This window comes from Silene latifolia, chromosome 2 (genome assembly GCF_048544455.1).
Source record: "Silene latifolia isolate original U9 population chromosome 2, ASM4854445v1, whole genome shotgun sequence".
NCBI lineage: Eukaryota > Viridiplantae > Streptophyta > Magnoliopsida > Caryophyllales > Caryophyllaceae > Silene > Silene latifolia.
In genome coordinates this window covers 190964871-190983909 of record NC_133527.1, presented here as the reverse complement: position 1 = coordinate 190983909, position 19039 = coordinate 190964871, and the positions used below count along the sequence as shown (strand labels likewise).

Here is a 19039-nt window from a genome sequence, read left to right as displayed (position 1 = left end):
GAGATATAAACCAAGAGGTTGATCTCGTTGAGGTGGCATGAGCACTGGTGGTTTAGCCAATATCTCTTTTATTCGGTCAAATGCCTTTTGACAATCATCATCCCACATGGTGTGGTCTGTTTTCTTGAGCTTCTTGAAGATAGGCTTACAAATCATGGTGAGTTTCGATATGAATCGACTTATATATTGCACTTTTCCCAGGAATCCTCTGACTTCTTTTTCTGTTTGAGGTTGTGGCATTTAGATCAGAGCCTTAATTTTGGAAGGGTCTATTTCTATACCTCGTTGGCTAACGACGTATCCCAGGAGTTTACCCGATGTTACTCCAAATGCGCACTTCTGAGGATTGAGCCTCATGTTGTACTTTCGTAGCCTTGCGAAAAATTTGCGAAGGTTCGCAATATGCCACTCTCTATCCTTGGACTTGATAATCATGTCGTCTACGTATACCTCAACTTCTTTGTGCACCATGTCATGTAAGAGTGTAGTTGCGGTGCGTTGATATGTAGCTCCGGCGTTGATTAACCCAAATGGCATAACCGTATAGCAATAGGTTCCCCATTGAGTGACAAAGGCGGTCTTATGCATGTCTTCTATGGCCATCTTGATTTGGTTATAACCCGCATACCCATCCATGAAGGATAGTAATGCGTGGTCTGCGGTATTGTCCACCAATATGTCGATATGTGGTAGAGGAAAGTCATCTTTAGGACTTGCTTTGTTTAAGTCCCTGAAATCAACACAAACACGGATTCTCTCATCCTTTTTGGGTACATGTACTATGTTGGCTACCCAGTCATAATACTCGGAAACTTTGATGAACCCGGCTTTGAATTGCTTATCGACGTCTTCCTTAATCTTAAGAGCCCATTCTGTTCTCATTCGACGAAGCTTCTGCTTCACAGGCTTGAAACCTGGCTTAATTGGGATTCTATGTTCGGCGATATCCCTGTCGATCCCTGGCATGTCTTTGTAGGACCACGCAAAAACGTCTTTGAACTCGTGTAGGAGGTCTATGAAGTCGGCCCTTTCGGTAGAGCTCAAGGTAGTCCCTATCTTAAGTTCTTGGGGTTCTAGTTCGGTTCCTACATTGATGGGTTCGGTATTCTCTATTACTGGTCCCCCTTCCCCTTCCTGTAGTATTTCTTTGGCTACGTAGGGAGGTATTTCAATTGAGTCTGGGTCGTGGTCATCCTCAGTATCATCGTAAACAGAATTGCACTCAAGATAACACAAAGAGTAAGCAGCACCTGATTTATTCATATTAAAGTTTGAGAAAAGTTGAAACAAAGAAGTCATCTGATCTGTGGTCAGTGACGGTAAAGGGACAGTTGTTGGGACATTTCCCGAACTACTGTTACTATTTGAGGCTAAGCTAGGAGAAACGAAGGGAATGGGGATGACGACAGGAGGAGACTCCTTAGTGACTTCTCTAGACTCCGACTCTGACTCTGACTCGAATTCATCGTCTTCTGGTTCTCCTTTGAACATATCTCCTTCTCCAGTGGTGAGTTTGAAGAGTCTTCCTTGATTGTTGGTCCACTTGATTGATTTTCTCCATCCTTTCTGCTGATTCGCGTTTGCTTTTGTGATTAACGCGGTGGGGTTGAAGTGATCGTCTTGAAGTATCATGGTAATGATCTCATCCTGCGCGGCTCTAACAAATCGATCTTCTCCAAACAATAGACTAACGGCTTATTCGTCTAAGCAAGGTGCTTGACGGGTTTTGACGGTAGGAACCGTTTCTGGAGGAATGAAGTAGCAATCGTGAAAGATCTTGATTCCGGATAGCTTCCTTTCGAGATAATGCCAAGGTTCTGGAAATCCGTGAAAGAGTTCTAGACTTCCTTCCTTGACGAAGTATCCATTTAGGGTATGGAGATAGGGTCGCATTTGGACTCCTACGTACTTACGGTTTTGAACTTGAGCAAGCATCTCGAGAACTTCCTCTTTGGTGGGTTTGTACCCTAGTCCAAGTGGTATCCTTTTTGAGTTGCCTTTCTTGTAGGGTGCGAAGGTGTTTCTTCGGATAGGGTTCAAAGGCATTCTAGGGAAGTATCCCTGGGATTTGAGTATGTGGTTGACCACCAAGTTGGAGTAGGGATCGTAGTATAAGGGTGCCAATTCACTTTCTATGATGCTTATGCTCTGGAAGCCCCGAAGCTCATATACTGGATCCGCAAGGACTTGATTGTTCGACTTCTTTTCGATTATTGCATTGATGGGTGACGAAGTGATCGTCACCACTTTTCCATTTAGTGGGATCTTGATCTTTTGATGAAGGATGGATGTCACCGCTTTGGAAGCGTGAATCCAAGGTCTTCCTAGGAGTATGTTGAAGGAAGCTTCAATGTCCACTATTTGGAAGTTAACATTTCGCTCGATTGGCCCTGTGGCTATGGTTAGGTTAACGAGTCCTACTACCTTTCGTCGTGTACCATCATATGCGCGAACACCTTGATTGGTAGGGGTCCAATCCGACTCTTTCATGCCCAATTTGTATGCCATTTTGAGGGGTATGACGTTGACCGCGGAGCCATCATCTACCAAGGTCATTGGCACATTCTTCTTTAGACAAATGACGGTGATGTAAAGAGCCAAGTTGTGACTAGCGCCAAAGGGTGGCAAATCTTCGTCTGAGAAAGTAATAGGATTAATTAGCTTTGGTGATTCTTGAAAGACCAAGTTGACTACATCTTCGGGTGTGGAGTTATGTGCTACATTTAGTTTGGCCAAAGCTTGCAGTAAAGCTTGGCGATGTGGGAATGAGCTTGCTACTAGTTGCCAGACTGAAAGATCAGCCTTTGTCTTCTGTAATTGCTTGAGCAAATGATCAGTGGAGTCATCTTCGTTATCATTTGGTGTGACAACGTTGGTTGGACCGTTTTGATTAGTGTTTTGATATGGACGCCCCGAACGAGTTAGGTGGTCCACGTCTTGGTCTTCACCGTTTTGGACTATTTCCTTAACTAGGGAGTTTTCAATGAGATACTCGTCCTCGTCATCATCGGCCCATACTCTATTAATTGTAGCTAGTTCCCTCATTCTCATGATCTCCTCCTCTAGTCATGTGATTTGGTCGACTAGTTTATCAACCATGGCGACTATTTCCTGTATCGTAGCATTTTGAGAGAAGATTAGTGGCACATGCTCCTTAGGTGTTGCGTTGGGGTCATGTAGAGTTGTCACCACATTTTCTAATTCCCTGACCTGCCTATCCACACTTCTTTCCCATGTGATGAAGTCAGAAATGGTAGGGGAGATGGTGGAGTAGAACCCTTCATTCTCGATCGCGTAGATCTCATCTTCAATTGGAGAAATGAGGTGTGAACAATCTAAGGTAGCTTCTTCACTTGTGATCACTAGAATCCCAAGAGGGTTCTGAGTGTTGTTGGGTTTACCTCCCAGCGGTATTGGTAGTCGACCATCATCAATCATGTCTTGAAGCACATTTTTCAATTTGTAGCATTTTTCTGTGTCATGCCCCTTGCCTCTATGGTATTCACAGTACGAGTTCTCGTCCCAGAATTTGGATTTCTTTTCGGGTTCGGGAGTAGGTCCTATGGGTTGGAGTTTGCCTTGTTTCATTAACCTCTTAAGAGCGTTGGAGTAAGTGTCCCCAAGATTTGTGAATTTCCTTGGTGGGGTACTTTTCTTGGATGGCTCGAGAAGGTTAACCTCATCGGTCTTGCTAGTGGAGCCGTAAGAACGACTCGTCGAGCCTTGATATCCTCGACCTACCGTTTTGGATAAGAGCCCTTTACGGATGTCGTCTTCAATCCTTGTTCCCAGTACGGTTAAGTCCTTGAAAGTTTTGATATTTTGGTATCTCAAATGATTGGCATAGATGGGTTTGAGATTGTCCACGAACTTCTCCACAAGGGCAGCCTCATCCGGACGTTCAACTAGTTGGGTACTAGTCTTCCTCCACCTACTTAGGAAGTCGGTGAATCCTTCTTTGTCATTTTGGGTAAGAACCTCTAAAGTGCGCATGTTAACTTGGATCTCAGCATTATCCGCATATTGCTTAGAAAACTCGATTGCGGCATCTTCCCAAGTGGCGATCTTCTTGTGTTCTAAAGAGTAGAACCATTGCTTTGGGATGGTGTCAAGAGATGAAGGAAAGATCCTTAAGAACATCTCGGGTTTAATGCCTTTGATAGACATGTAATCCTTGAAGGCACGGATGTGGTTCAAAGGGTTTTCGTGCCCCTTGAATTTAGGGATATCCGTCATATTGAAGTTGGTTGGCAATTTGGAGTTGACGGCCTCATACTTGCGATTATTCTCCCTATAAATATCATCCCCTTAAAGATACATCAATTGCTCCTCTAAGTATTGGAGTCTTTTCTCAGCTGCAGTTATACCCATGGGAGGGATTTCTTCCCTAAAGTCATTCATGAAGTCATGAACGACTTCACTTCCTCGAGGAGGAATCCTCATTTCCACGGCGTAGATCCGGCCCTCGATGGTGTCAAGGCGATCGTATACTTGGTCTTGGGTGACTTGCATTTGAGCTAGTGCGGCCAGGATTCGATCATTACCATCTTGAAGTTGATTGAAGTTCACGTCACTTGTTCCAGGCAACTTGAAAACTGGATGAGAGATCGACGACGAATCAAAACACGATTGACCATCCTAACACACTTACTAAAAGAAGAAATGTTTTGACTTGTGAAGTGGATGTGTGCCACTTGTGTTGAGTGAGCTTTGAAGAAAAGACAAAGTTTTGAAAATGTGCATCCTAGCCAACTATAGTGTAATTGTAGGAGTGGACTCGAAGTGAGGTTTTGAAATGGGCTTGGGCCCGAACTTTGACTCGACAAACGGACAGAGTTTTGACTGGGTTTTGCGCTAATTAATGGCCTTTTCGAAATTTTCATTAAAAAATGAGTTTTGATTTTTTTTTTACAAAAATCGTCATGGTTTCGTTTAGAAATGGTGATCACGTAAGGTACAAACATTTATACAAGCATTATAACGGGATGCTGAGTGCATTTAAAAGGGTTTTGGTTTAAAGGGTGGGTTGCCATACCGAACAATCAAAGCCGAAGTCTGTGGAGAGGCTCGTACCAAACAAGAGTAAGGCCGATTCCTAGTCCATTTCCTCAAGTAGTGAAGGTCCTTGATACAAACAAGAGTAAGCATCATGATATGGATGACGTCAATCGCTATCCATTCTTAGGCCCAAATAAGAATTAGGACCGTTTAGACGGGACGATTGGTCGAATGGGTTGGGTTGGGACTTGGGCCTAGGAAGGCCGAATGAAACGATCTAGGAAGACCGAGTTATGAAAACCGACAATTGTCTTGTACAAACTATTCCCTAACCTTGTTCAAGTTTCACCCTTTTGGCTACATGTAAGTGTATTATCCCAGTGAGTCGCCAAACTAGGGACAATGGGCCCACGGGGCGCTTGGGAGGAGAACAAGCGTTTGCATTTGTGGAGTCGCCACCAATTTATTGTGGAAAATTGGAAACCGTTCGAATACCTCGTGCCATGTCAAGACACAAAGTAGTGACATGAACACCAAGCAATCGTTACCCTTAGCATTCTATGTCTAGAATGACTCTCGTGGATGCCAATGAACACGGATGTTCACAGAGATCTGGAGTAAGGGGTGAGGGTACGTATTAGGAAGCTCTTTTGACCGAACACCTAATCCCGCCCGCCTCGATAGCGGCCTCTACTAATGATTAGGGAAATCATCTATACTTGATATATCGTCGATTATATGCATGCAATGCAACATCCAAGTTTTAATCCTAACATGTGAAGATTAGACTAAGTCGGTTAACACGTAATTTATCATACAATTAATGTCGAAGTAGGATTTAGTGCTCAATTACATGTGAAGACATACAAATGGTACAAGAAATAGGACAAATACAATAAATAAAATTACAATAATGAAAATTACTATAATTACAATGGATTCATTGATTTATGTCGAAAACATTGTTGTCAGAATCCCGATCCGATCCTATGATTCTACGATTTTACAATCCAAAAATGCTTGACCGATCCCAGATCTTACGATTTTGTTATGGTTGTAGAATCTTACGATCCTATTCGTTTGAAAATTTCTAGAGGTAGGATCATAATACGATCCTACGATCTCACGATCCTACGATCTCACGATCCTACGATCCCAGTTTTATAAAATATATATTTTATTTAATGACATTGTAAAGTTCGAATCTTGCGTAATTAGTAGGAACATGTTCATATAATGACACAAAAAATATTATTAACTTATAACTTATGAATAAATATAAATAAATATGTATTTTTATCTTTAATTTTATATTTTTATCAAATAAAAAAATTATATTTAGTGAGTTTGTAGAATCTTACGATCCTACGATCCGATTCTACCGATTCGATTCTACCTACTCCATCGATCCAAAGTAGAAATCCGATCCTGACAACATTGGTCGAAAATACCTTTAAAACGGATAAATTGAGGAAAAGGAATAAAAGAAGGAATTTACGAACAGATCAGTAGGCGATAATACGATTAATAGTCAATTATACGTAAGCTAATAAACTAGGTTAAGGCAGAACGGAAGTTCAGAGGCAGAAATCAACCTGGAATAGGCACAGCACGACTGCGCCCTTTGGAAGAGGCGCAGCAGTTGCTGCGTCTGTTCCAAGGGTGAGTTCTGGCTGTGAAGCCGGAACTGCAAATCGTTAATATTAATTAGTGAATTTAAGGATTAATTAACATATTTGACTCGAATGAAAGTGATTTAATGGGTTAATTACATGTGAATGAGTCATAAACGCAATAAAACATGGATGAAACGGAATTAGGATGAATTAATACAAGGATGAACGATTGATTAACAAATTAACAAACTAAACTAATTAAATAGGTTAAATATGATAGATTAATGACGAACATGATAAATAAACAGATGCAAATATATCAAAGGTCGAATTCCAGAAACTCAATATGAACAAATCGAATTTCTACAACCCGGATTGAGTTTAATGACGAAAACCCGCAAATATGAGATTATAAGGGATTTAAGTCGGATTTAATGATTAAATTACATGCTAACGAATGATAAATAGTGTACATGTGAGATGACTATGTTATCATGTCAAAGAATTAAAGAAAACAAATGAAAACAAATAAAGAGCAAACGAATTACAGAGGACGAAGGAAGAAGAAAGGAAGCAGGAACTGCGGCAGCCTCGCGAAGAGGCGCAGCAGGCACTGCGCTCCTTCGAAGAGGCGCAGCAGTTGCTGCGTCCTTTCTCGACGTCTGTCTTCTGGAAATCCGTAAAAAGAGTTTTTACACGAGGTTTTATAAATCGGTTTTAAGAGGTGTTTTCGACATAAACCTTACATTAATGATACAAAAAGTAAATAACAATAAATAAAGGAGAGATTACACCCTCAGACTTACATGTTTGACGAAACGAGATGAACTAAGTTTACGATTAGTGATGCTCGACTCGAATTTAACGAAAGTGCCCTCGTAAGAGGAAAACGAATAAGATTAGTTAAGTTGATTGATTGTGGAGTTGGTCAAATTGGTCGGTCATGCAAACGAGGCTGGTACTCAGAAGGATCCGAGCTTACGTGGTCGAAAGTTCAAGCACGTAGGCGCCAAAAAGTAAGAACAAAGGTCTAGAATGCAAAGAGAGAAGAGAAGGGCGGACACTCGCGTGAGAAATATGAGAAGCGAAGGCTCCTATTTATACTAATCACGTGAAGGAATAGGGTTTTCGGAGAGACTTTGGAAGTGAATCTCGGAAAGATATGAAAAAGATACGAAAAATACGCAGAAAAGGACCTGGGAAGAGGCGCAGCAGTCACTGCGTCTCTTGGAAGAGGCGCAACACCTGCTGCGTCTATTCCCAAGTGATTTCCTCCTGCGGAAGAAAGATTTCCGTGTTTAAGTTATGGAATAACGGGATAATTTGGTTTTCCTTAATATCTTGTATGAATATTACGGGAAATTATTTACCAAAGATTAAAAGATTGTGAAATATTTATAAAATATGGAATAGAAATATCCGGAACATTCCAGAACATTCTGACTCGGGATTTAACGGTTTATCAGAAAATGAAGACGGTTTTAGGCTCGGACTCCAAATGTACTCTAATTACTGTCAAAACAACCGTATCGGCACGTAGATGACAACTAAGAGGTAGACATCAGTGTTTGAGCAATCACTTGACGATAAACTTACGAACTGTCACAAATCGTTCCGCGTACCACCAAACATGCGGCCCAATCATCACCGGGTGGTTTGCGAGTGGTGCAGAAATGAGGTATCTACAATTGTATGTGTACATGATATAAGAGGAGAATTCGTAGAGGAGAAGTTCTGATTAGCTACTAGACGGTCTTGTGTGATTGCTATTCCAGGTAGGGTTTTCCTACTCAGTATTAATTACATGGTTGTGTTGGTAATTAACTGTTGTTGTTGTGTATCGTATAGGCATTGGATTCTGATTTGGTGATTGTTGGTAATCTAATGTGATTATCGTATAACTGTTTGTGGTTTGCGAGGTGCGTCCTCGGCTGAGTGGAGTTACTTGCGGGAGTGGCTTCACGCCCTTAATTCGCCTTCTGTGGAACCCGCCACAGAAGGGATGTACACATTAAGGAACATGAGTTTATCGCTCGGATGAGATGAGCGGGGCTTAAGTGAGAACGGTTGCGGTCCCCCACTGGCGGTCTGGAATACTTGTTGCGATGAGTATTCTGGCAGGACTATACACTTTAGTGTGTAGTCAGGTGTGTGGTGATGTGACGGAGTTGGTGGATTGGGTTGGTTGTATTGTTGTTTCATTGCAGCTGTTTGTTTTGTGTAATCAGTACTGACCCCGTTTAATTGTTTTAAAAACTGTGGTGATCCATTCGGGGATGATGAACAGTTATTGAGCATGTATGAGTTGATGCGCATGTGATAGCTGGGTTGAGTCATCACGAGCTCTCTTAGAAGTCTTCTGCTATGTCGAACATTCTTTTATTTTGTTTAGTCGGTTTGACAGTTTTGAGAACATTTGTATTTCACTTTATCAGTTTCGGATTTGGTTTGTATCACTTTAAACTTTATTATTAAAGTACGTTTCTTTATGGTCTATTTGACTATCATTGCTTTAGGTAACCCAGATGGTAGCACTTCCATGTCTTAAGTGGTCCTGATAAAGCACTTGGGTTATGGGGGTGTTACATATTTTCCTTTCAAAATAACAAAGACTAAAGCCGCTAGGTATAGCTACGATTTCACCTAAAAAATTGAAAAATAAAATTAATGACGTGGAGTCATTGGTCCCAAACAGTTTGAAATAATAAACCAATTTTGCCAAAAAATTTCTAACATTTTGGTGCAAAACAAAAACTAGTTTTTTTTATTATTTTATTTTAATAAGTTTTTTAAATGGGATGAAATTGAGATTTAGTACCGTCATGGCGTAAGGTAGGGGTGTGCAAAATCCGGTCTCGACTGGAAAAATGAACCGGTCTGGATCAGAATCTACCGCGCCGGGGCAGAATTTGTCCGATCCAGCCCAAGTCCGGTAAATTCCGATCTTGACCGGAATTATTAGTTAGTTACTTATTTTTTTTCTTAAAATTATATTTTAATCCAGTCCAAAGACAGGTATTTTTGGACCTAAATTTTAAAAAGTGGACTTGTAATTGGAGTATTTTTGTAATCCGGTCAGTTACGAGCATTAAATGGTCCCAAAATTTAATCACGATCGCGCAAAAAAAGGAGGTTGTTCTTTTCAAGAAATGAGATGGATCATTGCTCGATTATCGTTATCTATTTATTAATGAATGGATTTTTAAAATTTTAGGAATTTGTGCATATCTTTTTTTTCTTGTTTAAAGCACCATGTACTAGCAATAGCAATAGAAGTTCTTCTTTTGCCATGTCATATTTTAGATATTTCAATGTTTAAGAACTTTTGTTTATAATAGATCACATTTATATAAAGTTCTTTAATTGAAAATAGATCATATGTAATTAGCCTTTCACAATTTCAAAGTCATATTTGTTGGTCCCCAAATTCCAATATGCAACAAACTAAGTTCTTATTTTAGAACTAATTGATTCTGTATTTTAAGAACAACTTTTAGTTGCAATAGAAGAACTTTATAATTTGGGGTTCTTATTGACAACCCCAAGAATAAGAAACAGTATTTTGCTCTAAGTACCCAATTTCCTTTTGGTAGCACAGATCGCATCTTGGGATTATCGAACGGTTCCAAATTTATGGGTAAAAATAAAGGAAAAATGGGTTGTAGTGGTAAAAATATTATTTAAACAGCTTAAGAGAGAAAATGGCCTCTCTATTTGTTAAACGATCCAAATCCCATGTACATGTGCACATGAAATTATTTATGGCGAAGTTAAGTGTCCTGCCACTCATCAATTTTCATTTCTCCAAATGTCAGGTATCATCAAATTTGATTTTTTTTTTCTAAAATGGCGTTGAATACTACCCAATTTAACGAAATGGAGTAACTTTAATTTGAAACAAATTATCGTAAATAGGGTTCACGAAGGCTTGATTATTGCGATCCTTTGGGGTCGATTGGCGACCCAACGATTCGGGATTAAGTCGTTGGGTATGGTATAAAAAATGGGGGCGAAAACAATTAGATTAAAATATATACAAAAATTGGTAAGTGTGTTGATCCGTCCTAATAAAATGCTTGCTATAAAATACAAACAAGGACTATATATGAGCCGAACAAAAAAATTAATTAAATGAAAAAGAGAAGACATATAAACACATACACGTAAGTTTACAAGTGCCTTTAGATTTTATTGAAGATGTTGATGATGTCGAATTACATTATACAACATAGTTCGACTTAAAAGCATAAAAAGGGAACAAACTGAAAAAGATAAGTAAAACACAGGAAACTGAAGTAACCATAGGTAGTATCAACAAACATTGGAATTATCTAAAGGCCAAAGACGACGAAAGTGTAAGCATGCTACACGGGGGCGGAAGCGTCATCAGCGTTACTCGACTCCTGCACACCAACCTTTACATTAGTATTTGGTTGAGATTATAATCATCGATCACTTAAATTAAATTTCAAGTAATCTTATATTCCCTCCGGCTTGCTGTTTTCTTCCCATTTCATTATAATACTCCTCACATATAATAGAGAAACGGGAAGAAAATTAAAAGCCAGAGGGAGTATATGCTTGTCCAATGTGTAAGATTAACTTTATGATTTCAATAATGAAATCAGTCCCAAGAACATATAGACTTGAATTAATTCAACCCTACTACAATTATAAAGACGGAATAAAGACTAACCTTGATCCATGTCTTACAGACGCAATCAATTCAATAAGAAATATAAGACGATTGATTCTCCTCCTTAACCCTTTCCTTTAAGTTCCTTTTATGATGGAGGAAGAAACTGTGTCTTTCACCCTTTCTTTTATTGTACGTTGTTTTTGTTTTTGTCAGATGATTGTTTCTGTAACATCCTTTCTGTACGTAGATCCTCTTATTTATATAATGGGCTACGTACCTTTTCGCACAATCAAACCCGATCGTACCTTTTCGTGAAAGACGATGTATAATAGGGTAAGGTAAGAGGGAATAATGATTCCCGAACTTTAATTACATTTAATCAGGACCGATCCATCACGATACCGTCTTTTATATTAAAGTCTCGTAATATTAATATGAACTTAACTATTATTAAAACCCGAAACACATAGGCCATACGAATATTATTAATTATTCTAACATTCTCCCACTTGGCCTTTGTGTTGACTTAATGGTTTAATAACTATAATGTGCACTTTTATGTTAAGCTCACTAACTTTCATATCCTTAATCGAAATAGAACTAATTGGATCATGGCGGTCACACGTCATTTACTAATCGACATGATTCCTTCCATGTATCACAAATCAATTCCAAATCTGGGTAAAACTTTAATTTGAGAAGAACATTAATTCTCACAGTAAGTCACATGTAATCCAATAACTGTAATGTATACATATACTATAATGATTAACATGTCTATTATAACAGAAACAATACTATAAGTGAATTCTAGATGTCATATTTATTACAAGCATATTAACTTTATAATAACAAGGCCTTTGATACAACACCCATGCGTTCTACATGGCCAATGAACGCTTTGGGTGGTAATCCCTTAGTTAATGGATCTGCTACCATCTTATCCGTTCTAATATGCTCAAATGACACTCTTTGCTTCTGTACCTCCTCTTTGACCGATAAAAACTTTAATTCCATGTGTTTAGCACCCTTGGAGTATTTATCGTTCTTAGAGAAGAAGACGGCTGCAGAATTGTCACAATAAATTCTCAGCGGCTTGGCTATACTATCGACAATCCCAAGTCCCGAGATAAAGTTTCGCAACCACAATGCATGAATGGTGGCCTCAAAGCATGCCACAAATTCGGCTTCCATAGTAGAAGTAGCAATGACAGACTGCTTCCCACTTTTCCATGATATTGCTCCTTCAGCTAAAAGGAACAAGTAGCCAAATGTTGATTTTCTACTATCAACACATCCGGCATAATCTGAATCTGAATAACCAATCACCTCAAGATGATCGGATCTCCTATAAGTAAGCATGAGCTCCTTAGTGCCTTGTAAGTACCTAAGGACCTTCTTCGCAGCTTTCCAGTGGTCCATCCCGGGATTGCTTTGGTACCGACCCAATATTCCAACAGCAAAGCTGATATCTGGTCGAGTACATGTCTGAACATAGTTCAAACTCCCAACCACAGATGCATAGGGAATTTTCTCCATTTCTTTTCGTTCCAATTCATTACGGGGACATTGCATTTTACTAAATTTGTCCCCTTTCTGTATAGGAACTATCCTGTGAGCATTCATTCATTCTATATCTCTCTAAAACTTTGTCAATGTAAGCTTTCTGAGACAACCCTAACAATCCTTGTGATCTATCACGGAAAATTTCAATTCCGATCACATAGGATGCCTCACCCATATCTTTCATTTCAAAGTTCTTAGATAGATATTTCTTTACGTCATGCAACATGCCTAGATCATTCGCAGCTAGCAAAATATCGTCAACATATAAGACTAAAATAACAAATCTGCTCCCACTGATTTTAATGTAGATACACCAATCAACAGTAATCTCTACAAATCCATATGACGTGATGGTATCATTAAACTTTAAATACCATTGTCTAGAAGCTTGTTTTAGTCCATATATCGACTTCCTCAGCCTACACACCTTATCTTCATTACCTGGGGACGCAAATCCCTCAGGTTGGTCCATATATACTTCTTCCTCAAGCTCACCGTTTAGAAAAGCGGTCTTTACATCCATTTGGTGAAGCTCTAGATCATAATGAGCTACCAAAGCCAAGACAATTCTTAAAGAATCTTTCTTTGACACCGGAGAGAAAGTTTCTTTATAGTCAATACCATCTTTCTGAGTAAAACCTTTGGCAACAAGTCGAGCCTTATACCTTTCAATGTTACCTTTAGAGTCCCTTTTGGTCTTATAGACCCATTTCGACCCAACGGCCTTAGAACCCTCAGGTAACACTACTAGGTCCCATACTTTGTTGTCATCCATAGATTTCATCTCCTCTTTCATGGCAATTAACCACTTTTCAGAATTATCACTTTCCATGGCCTTACGGAATGAGACGGGATCCTCACTAATGCTCAAGTCACATTCAACGTTATATGTCTCGTAGTCATCTGGGATGGCTGATCTTCTTTCTCTTATAGATCGCCTTAATTGTTCCTCTGGAACATTGACTACCCTTCTACGCCTTACAGGTTGCCTTGACTGTTCACGTGACATATCATTCTCCCCTTGAATTGTGACTTGATCATCATTGTTATTGTCATTTTGTGGGTCTTGCACTTCGTTTCGTTGTTGTCCCATTATGTCATTTGACTGTGACGACATGATTGGTACAACAATTTCATGTGCAACTTCAGGAGAAGAAACTTCAACCTGAATTTCTTTAATGTCCACTTTTCGTGGTTCAATGCTCCCACTAGTTTGACCGTTCTCAATGAATCTAGCATTTCCAGTCTCTACTATTCTCGTACTATGATTAGGACAGTAAAATCTATAGCCCTTTGACTTTTCAGGATAGCCAATGAAATAACCACTGACTGTCCTAGGATCTAGCTTCTTTTCATTTGGGTTATACAACCTTACTTCAGCTGGGCAACCCCAAACTCGAAGATGTCTTAAACTCGGTTTCCTTCCGTCCACGTTCATAAGGAGTCTTAGGAACTGCTTTACTAGGAACCCGATTTAAAACATAGGTTGCTGTCTTTAATGCATAAATCCATAGTGAAAGAGGTAAAGAACAATTACTTAACATGCTCCTAACCATTTCCATTAAAGTACGGTTCCGCCTTTCAGCAACACCGTTCTGCTGAGGTGTACCGGGCATTGTATACTGTGCACAAATACCCCTACTTTCAAGTAACTTTGCAAATGGACCAGGACACTGTCCATTTTCAGTAAACCTTCCATAAAACTCACCACCCCTATCCGATCTCACAATTTTCACTTTCTTTTCCAGCTGCCTTTCCACCTCATTTATGAATATCTCAAGGACATCCACGGAATGAGCCTTTTCATGCAACAAATAAGTGAAACCATACCGCGAGAAATCATCTATAAAAGTGATAAAGTACTTTTCACCACTCCAAGATGGAGTGTCAAAAGGTCCACAAATGTCGGTGTGTATAATTTCTAAAAGCTGAGAGCTTCTTGTAGCTGATTTCTTTACTGTATGTTTAGTCTGCTTACCTTTAATGCAGTCTACACACACATCTAAGTCACTAAAATCCAATTGAGGTAGAATTTCATCTTTTACCAACCTCGTTAACCTTTCTTTGGATATGTGACCTAGCCTTTGATGCCACAAGTAAGCCGATTTTTCATTCGATGCACTACGTTTAATACCTTGACACTCAACATAAAATAGGGAATCGGAAAATTTAACATCAAGATTGAACCTATAAAGTGAATCAATCAAAGTACCACTACCATAAAAGTATTCATTACGGTACATAGAAAATACACCATGTCCAAACTTGAAATTAAAACCTAAATTATCCAATTTACTTAATGATACAAGATTTCTAGCACAATCGGGTACATAGAGACAATCTGTAAGATCTATATGACAACCAGTGTCTAAGATTAATCTGTAAGTCCCAATGCCCTCAATGCGTGCTTTCATCCTATTTCCCATGGATACAAACTGTTCAGCTCCTCTTATGGGCTGGATCATACGATATCCCTGTTTAATGTGAGAAATATGAGTAGTTGCACCAGAATCTAACCACCAAGTATTACTAGGTACTTCTATAAGATTTGATTCAAAGCAAACAAAACTATAATGTTTACCTTTCTTTTCGAACCATGCCTTCCTTTTAGGACAATCCTTCTTGAAGTGTCCAGGTTTCTTGCAAAAGTGACACTTCTTTTCTTTCTGGATCGCACTTTCAGGTCCTTTAAAGAAAGACTTTCCCTTCTTACCATTCTTACCCTTCTTACTCGGTTTAGCCTTGCTACTGCTGGCACCATCATGACTTAGGAAATGAACAGCTTGATCTTTCATCTTCTTTAATCTCCCCTCCTCCTGTATGAGCATGGCTTTTAACTCTTGATAGTTCCATTTATCTTTTATGGTGTTATAGTTCACCTGAAACTGACCAAACTCATAAGGTAGAGAGTTAATGATGAATTGGACCAAGAAAGTATCACTTACGTCCATCCCTAAAGTCTTCAACTTTGCTGCCAGGTTAGACATGTGTGTCACATGATCATGAATCGGTTGAGACCAGTCAAACCTTTTAGTAGTTAGCTCACTCATTAAACTACCAACAATTGACTTATCAGCTAAATCCGACTGTGAACACTCCTTTACTTTAAGCATGAATTCCCTTGCTTTCTCTGTTTTAGGCATGGAGGGCTTAATGTTATCAGCCATTGTCATCCTCATGAGGTGTAAACCCAACCTGTTAGATTTCTCCCAAGCCTGATAATGACACTTTTCGGCCGGAGCTCTCGTGTAATTTTTGTTGGCACCTCATCCGTCCGGATGGCAATGTCCAAAGCCATTATACCCGTGTATCTTTGGATCTTTAATGCCCACTCATCATAATTAAGCCCATTAAACTTTACAAAAAGAGTCGTGAGATGCAAACATATTTGGAGATCTTTATGAACATTTATACATGTTACCAATTAGTGCTTTGAAAAACTATCATACAGATTCAAATAATATTATATAAACTTTTATACATGTATTTAAATGACCTTTGGGCAACACTTAAATACAAGTAACCATCATTGATGTTAATATGTACTTTAACAATTAATTATTAACACACATGAATCAAATAAGAATGTTATCTTTGGATATACATACTATTTGACCCAATTTATGAATAACTAATCCTTTTATATTATCAATTATATTTAATGACCCACCTTTGGGTGATCTCCCAAAATATAAATGACAAAAAATAATTGATCATTCTATCTATAATGTCATTTATACATCCCTTTTAATCATGATCAATTAAAAACTTTAATTTCAAATGTTTAAATGCAATATAACAAGGCCACTTTGGTGACTAACATGTAATATATACAAAATAAACATTTAAAGTTAATGGTAAATATATTATCATAATATGTTAATAATTCATAACATGAATTTACCAATTAAATCACTAAGCCCTCCCTTATGTGAGAATTAAATCCCACCAACAATTTGGGTTAAATTTGTTTACTGTTCACGCATGCAGTAGATTCAAAAAAGAGAGCATACAGTAGATTTAAAAAGATAGAATGAATATTAATATGACATCAAAGTGCCAAAATGAATTATTCAATGAACTACTACTGCCCACACAACTTTTCTCTGCATTCATACAATATGCCAAAAATAATGCAATTTATCACCATCAATAATAATGCCATGTATAATTAATAACACATGGCTGATAATAACAATAATGACGGATAAATTGACGATACGGCAAAACCAAGTGAATTATAATATAATCATCTAATTTATGATGACGGTAAACAGCGGAAGAAAATTTAATTTCAAACTTTTAATATTGCAAACATAGACTATGTTACAAACCCAGGAAACAAACAAAACCCCAGGAAACAAACAAAAAACCAGAAAGGAATTTGGAATTCATAGTGGATCATGCGTACACCATTATGATATATCTTTACTAATCATGATTTATCATTAGTCAATACTGTACCATTATTCAAAGTGCAATTTTAATCCCACTGTACACTTGCAATTCTTTTTAAAAAAAAAAATGAAAGGCAAGTACTTCGTGTATGCAACTTTTCGATATACAAGAACTTTTCGGGTAAATCAAACAAATCTATATTGGCTCTGATACCAAATGTAAGATTAACTTTATGATTTCAATAATGAAATCAGTCCCAAGAACATATAGACTTGAATTAATTCAACCCTACTACAATTATAAAGACGGAATAAAGACTAACCTTGATCCATGTCTTACAGACGCAATCAATTCAATAAGAAATATAAGACGATTGATTCTCCTCCTTAACCCTTTCCTTTAAGTTCCTTTTATGATGGAGGAAGAAACTGTGTCTTTCACCCTTTCTTTTATTGTACGTTGTTTTTGTTTTTGTCAGATGATTGTTTCTGTAACATCCTTTCTGTACGTAGATCCTCTTATTTATATAATGGGCTACGTACCTTTTCGCACAATCAAACCCGATCGTACCTTTTCGTGAAAGACGATGTATAATAGGGTAAGGTAAGAGGGAATAATGATTCCCGAACTTTAATTACATTTAATCAGGACCGATCCATCACGATACCGTCTTTTATATTAAAGTCTCGTAATATTAATATGAACTTAACTATTATTAAAACCCGAAACACATAGGCCATACGAATATTATTAATTATTCTAACACAATGGACGTATGTTAAAATATCAATTAATAAGACTTGGAGAATTAGTGTGGAAAAACCGATATTTTTATACTTGTACCTAACAAGGTGGCCATACTCTATTGCCAACGACATATTGGGGATCACAATTATTTTTCTTACTAAATAAATATAGAACTTAAACGGGGAGAATAATTTTGGGATAAGTTAGAGCGAAAAAAGGCAATAAAAGTGATATAGAAAATATTTTACCTGACAAGGAGGAATTGGCATGCCCGGTGGTATGTAATAGATTGGGTTGAATGAGTCGAGTGTTGAAATAACAGCCATTTTCAGAGAGAATGTATGTAATTGAACTTGTATTTTTATTATCTTTGCTGGTTTTGTGTATTGCTATGCTTCACTTCTTTCTCTCTATTTATACAAGGTTTGGCGTGTTGATTCCATCAACAATTTAAAAGTTAACGTCCACCAAAAAATGAAAAATTAATAGACTAATTATTGTAGCCTGTAGCCCCTAGCCTGTAGTGGGATTTGTTAGAGATTCTGCTTCGAGGACGGTAATTAATACCGAGTCAGATACAAAATGAAAAATTAATAGTATAATTATTGTCTTTGATAATCTGTTTCAATACAAGAAATGGGAGATCGCCCGATCTAAACCCAAGATTAAGTACTAATTTTCCTTAATAAAGTTTCTCACCGGTTCCGTTTCATGAAATATTCGGCCTCTCGTTAACCTGAAATATTCGGAATACAATTTTGGATTTGTCGATAATGATAATTGTACTTCTTATAATCATGCACCATGTGACAAGAGCAAATCGATAATGTTATACCAGGTAGATTTGTACATCAATAACAATCCAAGTTATTGATGCTTCATCGACTAACTGGAAACCGTCACAGTCTAAATCACAGCAAACCGTTTCTACGCTATTATCCGCTTGTTACGGTGCATATAAAAATGACCGTCTCAAATACATAATGTCGGCCATGCATATGTATATGATGTAGATACAATTTAAAATGCTAAATACATAATGTCTCGAACACCGTCTTGGCAGAATGCATTGGAA

General features: G+C 38.1%; 3 protein-coding genes across 3 annotated transcripts in view; all 3 read right to left on the bottom strand.

The window, feature by feature from the left end:
* Positions 1–11320, bottom strand: part of LOC141641830 (uncharacterized) — a 43944-nt gene extending 32624 nt beyond the window's left edge. Inside the window, exon 1 of the mRNA XM_074450476.1 lies at positions 11311–11320. Coding sequence (XP_074306577.1) covers positions 11311–11320 — 10 coding nt within the window. The remainder of the gene's footprint in view (positions 1–11310) is intronic.
* Positions 11321–12096: 776 nt separating this feature from the next.
* On the bottom strand, positions 12097–12792 carry LOC141641829 (secreted RxLR effector protein 161-like). The gene has a single exon (XM_074450475.1). It carries the CDS (start codon positions 12790–12792, stop codon positions 12097–12099), a length of 696 nt encoding a protein of 231 aa, XP_074306576.1.
* A 2195-nt stretch (positions 12793–14987) lies between these two features.
* LOC141632051 (uncharacterized) lies at positions 14988–17716 on the bottom strand. The gene is made up of 3 exons (XM_074444640.1): positions 17540–17716; positions 15401–16215; positions 14988–15293 (listed from the first exon to the last, which is right to left on the bottom strand). The coding sequence occupies exons 2-3, from the start codon at positions 15996–15998 to the stop codon at positions 15259–15261; spliced, it is 633 nt and encodes a 210-aa protein (XP_074300741.1). The 5' UTR covers positions 15999–16215; positions 17540–17716; the 3' UTR covers positions 14988–15258.
* Between the last annotated feature and the right edge of the window lie 1323 nt (positions 17717–19039).